Source organism: Bradysia coprophila, unplaced genomic scaffold (genome assembly GCF_014529535.1).
Source record: "Bradysia coprophila strain Holo2 unplaced genomic scaffold, BU_Bcop_v1 contig_561, whole genome shotgun sequence".
NCBI lineage: Eukaryota > Metazoa > Arthropoda > Insecta > Diptera > Sciaridae > Bradysia > Bradysia coprophila.
In genome coordinates this window covers 276,723-281,732 of record NW_023503807.1, presented here as the reverse complement: position 1 = coordinate 281,732, position 5,010 = coordinate 276,723, and the positions used below count along the sequence as shown (strand labels likewise).

Sequence of the window (5,010 nt, the reverse complement as noted above, 5' to 3'; positions counted from 1 at the left end):
AGGTAAAATCACTTCGACCCAAACGTTGCCGAAATTACATGTTTTCAAATAAAAACGGAAGATCGGTGTCATTCGAAAGCTACAGCATATGACTTCACGAGAAAAACACCTTTGGGTCAATCAGGTTAGTTGGATGAGTGTAGTAGGTGAAAACAGCTTCCCAGTGTCATCCTCGAATTTTAACTCGTCGAGATTATCTCGAAAAATTTTGTAACCATTTTTTTAAACGGTTTTGAGCCAAAGAAACATTTTCTGTTAGGTAACAACCACCAATTGCAAAAAAAAAAATCCTCGCTATTAATGACCTCCGAAAACTTTTTTAGACATATTTCCACCAAATTTTGGGATACCTTATATTGGGCTTAAACTGCGCGTCTTGACCATAGCTTTCAGGGAAAAAAAAGTTTACCGAAATCAGTTTTTATTAACGTGTAACGCAACTAACCGCCGACTTTTGCGATCACACAAGTCACACTTCGCAGGCTAAAAATTCCAATTCTTGTTGGTATGAAAGCACTGTGTCTCCTGAGTATTAGAAAATTTATAGACTGATTGGTGGTAACCATGGAGTTACCCATATATGAGAAGACGAACATGACCAATGCATTGTGGAGCAATGGCGTAAGTAATGAAGAAAACTATGGGCAAAATGCAGAGAAAAAAAAACCAGTTCGACTCTTTGTTATGTTTCATTTTTATTGAAATTGTGTGAATAAAAAAATGTTTATTTTTTCTTTAAATTATTTTTGGGACAATAATTATTTTTCATTTTTTGTTTTAAATTTTATTTTCGTGAAAAAATAGTGCTTCATCTCTGTATATATCATGTAAACTATCATCTAAATTTTTATTTTTATTTCCGTTTTCTAAACTCTAATAACAGCATCGGGTGATCTTTATTATAAATCACAAAGCACAATTTTATTTTTATTTTCTCATCCATAAATATGTTCAATGCCTTCACTTCCTACCACGAAAAAAATCTTTAATAGAATGAATACTCCGTAAAAAAATAAAATTCGAATCGACCTGAGATTTCCATTTCCTTATGTTTGAATTGGACACGTCCTAAAGATGTAAGCGTTCTCTTATTCATCGAGATGTGGATATTCGGAACATTTACATAACAAGCACGATTTTGTCGCTAATCTTCCCCAGTGGAAAAACAACGGTCTGCGTAACCACAGATGCAATATTTTGATATTTTGCACCGAGGAACATAAAAGAAACTATCTTCAGAGTTTAAAATGAATCAGCGTGTCAATGATAAGCTATTGATCCGAACTAACAAGAATAGTCGGAAATAGATATTTACGTCACAAGGACGGAAAAGTTGCAAAGTCGAGGCTTTATTGATGTTTGTAATGTACCATGCCGAGAGATTCGCTTTCGGTATTGATTATTAATCATTTCAATCGTAAGATTAAATTTGTTGCATCAAATATCAACACCTCAAATTGTAAATCCATTCAAAGTTTTGGTTCGATTTCTATTACAGAGTCGTTAATGTTTTACAGTATTTTGCAATTTCAATCATAAAAAAGTCGTAATCGTGGCGCTCGAAAAATTAAATTCTTAACTATGTTTTGATGATAAGAACAATTTAACATATTTTATAAGTCTAATAATAAGTCTACCTAGAATAAAGCATAAAATAGCATTATGTCGGCTCAAAATAGTTTCGTTTCTTTTCCGTTTCTCTGCAGTTTCTTTTAAAATTATTAAACTAAAACTAAAATTAAAATAAATAGTAAAAAAAGGGAGATTTGTTACAACTACGGATATTATATGATGAATGCTCGTACAAGGTGATAACAAATGCCAGTTCTTTAAGAGGCACATGCACTTAGCTAAAATTGTAGCCTACATTTGTGTGCCTTTTATTTCATTTTTGTTGATCTATTTCCATCAAAATCCTTTTTCAAAAATATACGACAGCAACAACGACCACAAATGTGTCAGCTTTAAGTAAAAAATAGTTTTGTTTTGGTTGTAGTTGTTTGACCGGCTCTGAGAAACATGAGCAGGTTAACGAAATGTTCATAAAATGCTCACTTTTCTCATGGCTGGTCAAACTGCTACAACCAAATGTTTTTTCTGTTGAAAGCTAACAGTGTTAGCCGAACACATTCGTGGTCGGAATTGCGGTCGTACTTTTTTGAAAAAGGATTCTGATGGAACGATATCATCAAAAATGAAATGAAATGAAAAGTGAAATTTTCATAAACTGCTCACGTTTCTCATTGCCGGTCAAACTGCTACAACCAAATGTATTTTCTGTTGAAAGCTACCACATTCGTGGTCGTTATTGCGGTCGTACATTTTTCAAAAAGGATTCTGATGGATAGATATCATCAAAAATATGCTAAAATTTAGTATTTTAAAAACGCCAAAATGTATGCTTTTCAGTAAGAGCAATCTTCACTTGGCAAAATGTTTGTGATGATTTAACCTAGGTCAGAGAAAACCCAAAATTTGTGTGAATTTTTGAGTTTTCTCTAACTTACGTTACATCATCACAAACCTTTCTATTTTTTATTGAAACCTAACACATTTCAAACACTAAACGATGTTTTTATTTTTTCCAAAAAGTATGCGAGGCCAAAATTATCGTCAAAAATTTAACATTTTTGTGCCCAAATGTAGGCTATAAATTTGCCAAGAGAAGATTGCTCTTAAACATGGGTACGCGGGTCTTGACATTTTCGTTAACCAAGCTGGTCTAGAGCGATGTTTTACCAAAAATATTGGAAACCTGTGTAAGGGAAAATATCGCATGATAGAATTAGAATTTCAACTTGAAGGACACTTATCGAATCATGTCAGCTTTTGAGGTGTCATACTTAAAAATTTATGTTCATTTTCGCTTCAGCGAGAGAATTATAGCTATTATCATTGACAAATTGAAAAATCCAAAAATTTGACTGTACAGTTACTCAATACCTTTCAATTCAAATTTTTATTTTTTTTCCTTGCAGTCTTCATTTGCAATACCTGCATGAGTAAAGAAAAAGTACGTGCGCTCTGGGTCCGCATATAACAATATAATAGGGGACACGTTTTCGAAACATGAACGAAACGATAAAATATCAAAGTCCAGGTTGGCTCGTTCGGTATGTGAGGCCATTATTTTTCGTTTCTTCTTTGAAAATGCAAAACATAAAACCGCAGTTATGAATCAAAGCTTACTGTTTAGTTAAGTGAAACTCAGACAGAGGCAATCCAGCAGTAAATAATGCAACATACCTTATATAGCTTAAAATTAATCATTAAATGTCATTAGTCTGGGAATTCGGATACAAAACGAAAAACTTACACAAAAAAAAACTTTTCCAATAGAAAATTTGCACTTGATGAGTAAAACAAAAACGGGAAACCTTACCTTCTACCTTTAAATGGACCGATCGTCTTTTCCCGTTAATTTCTCGATTAATTCCTGCAACGGAGCCAATTCTCTTCGATCGATTAAATTGAATTCTTGCACAAAGTAAATGAAGTGCTTGAACGATGTGTTCAAGTGGGCCTCTTCGCCTAGCCGTACGACCTCTTGGAAATGTTGATGATATATGTGGGCATAAACGCGGAAAAGTCTCTTCAATATCGTCTTGGCAATGGTTAGAAAATTTTTCGGGAACGGTACACCGATTTTCGATGGAAACAACGTCTCGTCGTCCAATTGGTCCTGCACCCATGTCATCAGATAATCAATGTACTTTGGTGCACTGCATTTGATGGGCTTTTTCACTGTTTGGCCATCAGCCCAATGATATTCATACTTTGGTCCAGCTGACATGATGCTGCAACTGTCTTCCGTACAGAATTCTGTTATTGTGCCGTATAGCATGTTGATTTGATTGAAAAAGTCAACAGCTACAAAAACACGAAAAGATAGTAGAATCAGTAAAATCAGATGATTGGTTTAGGCAGTGCAGTAAAAAGTACAGACAACAGTTTAAATCATAACGACACTTCCGAGTCACTGTTAATAAGTGTTAACAGTGTTCTTCGGTGAACTTACTATTGACGGCAACCCATTCGTTCAGATCTTCGCCATCTGGCAATGCAACTGCATTCCGTAAATTTCCTGAACCTAACGTTGCTGCAGCATGTTTCATCAAATCATATTGATGAGTCCCTTCGGGTATATTCTTCTTCGGTTTGAATGTCTTGCTCGATCTCGAACCACTTGAAGGAAACGTTGGTTTGGTTTTTAAAATTAATTTCGTTTTTGCTATATCGAATTTTCTCACACAGACACAACAACTAAACGAAAATTATTTACGACAAAAATGTCCCCCCTTTTATCACTAAAACAAAACAATGTCCAAGTGACTTCGGATGACTAACCATCGTATTTTGTGCACACAGAATCATACCACCACTTCATATTTTTTACAAAATAGAAAACAAAATTAATGATTTTTGCATTCAGTAAATATACTTACAATAGGAAGCTCATTTTATATTCGCCAATCAACAATTCGATCGTTTGCCCAGGCACTAAGCAATTACAACTTTTCACAACACAAACTGCAACCGTTTTACCGTGGAAAACAAAATCGAAATTAATTTAATAAATAACTACTACGTAATCTGTTCGAGACTCTTTGTTGGATTCATTGATTTAGTGTGGTTATGTCGTACGTAAAAAGTCAGCTGTTTGACAGTTAGACGGTAAACGGTTTTGGTGAGATATCTTTGGCTATTATTTGAAATTGTAGTCTGGTTGCTCACAGATAAGACGTTTTGTGCAAGGTTAATTTATTTGATGGGATTTAAATTTCTTCACCGACAAATTAAGTGCCCCTTGAATAGGGTGTGTCGATTGCAATTTTTAGCCCCGTACGAAGTACGAAGGGGCTTATAGGATTACGATGCCGTGTGTAATTGATGGAATTCGAAGCAGACGGTAAGGGCAAAGTGTTTGCCTATGTTCATAGATGACGAATCCGCAATAAAAATTTGGGCCGTCTGTCCGTCTGTCCGTCTGTCCGTCTGTCCGTCTGTCCG

The 5,010-nt window shown here is 34.9% G+C and overlaps 1 protein-coding gene across 1 annotated transcript; it reads right to left on the bottom strand.

The window, feature by feature from the left end:
• Window positions 1-3,135: 3,135 nt before the first annotated feature.
• LOC119083152 (MOB kinase activator-like 1) lies at window positions 3,136-4,650 on the bottom strand. Its single transcript, XM_037192798.1, has 3 exons — window positions 4,446-4,650; window positions 4,019-4,185; window positions 3,136-3,870 (listed from the first exon to the last, which is right to left on the bottom strand). The coding sequence occupies exons 1-3, from the start codon at window positions 4,457-4,459 to the stop codon at window positions 3,392-3,394; spliced, it is 660 nt and encodes a 219-aa protein (XP_037048693.1). The 5' UTR covers window positions 4,460-4,650; the 3' UTR covers window positions 3,136-3,391.
• Window positions 4,651-5,010: the final 360 nt, after the last annotated feature.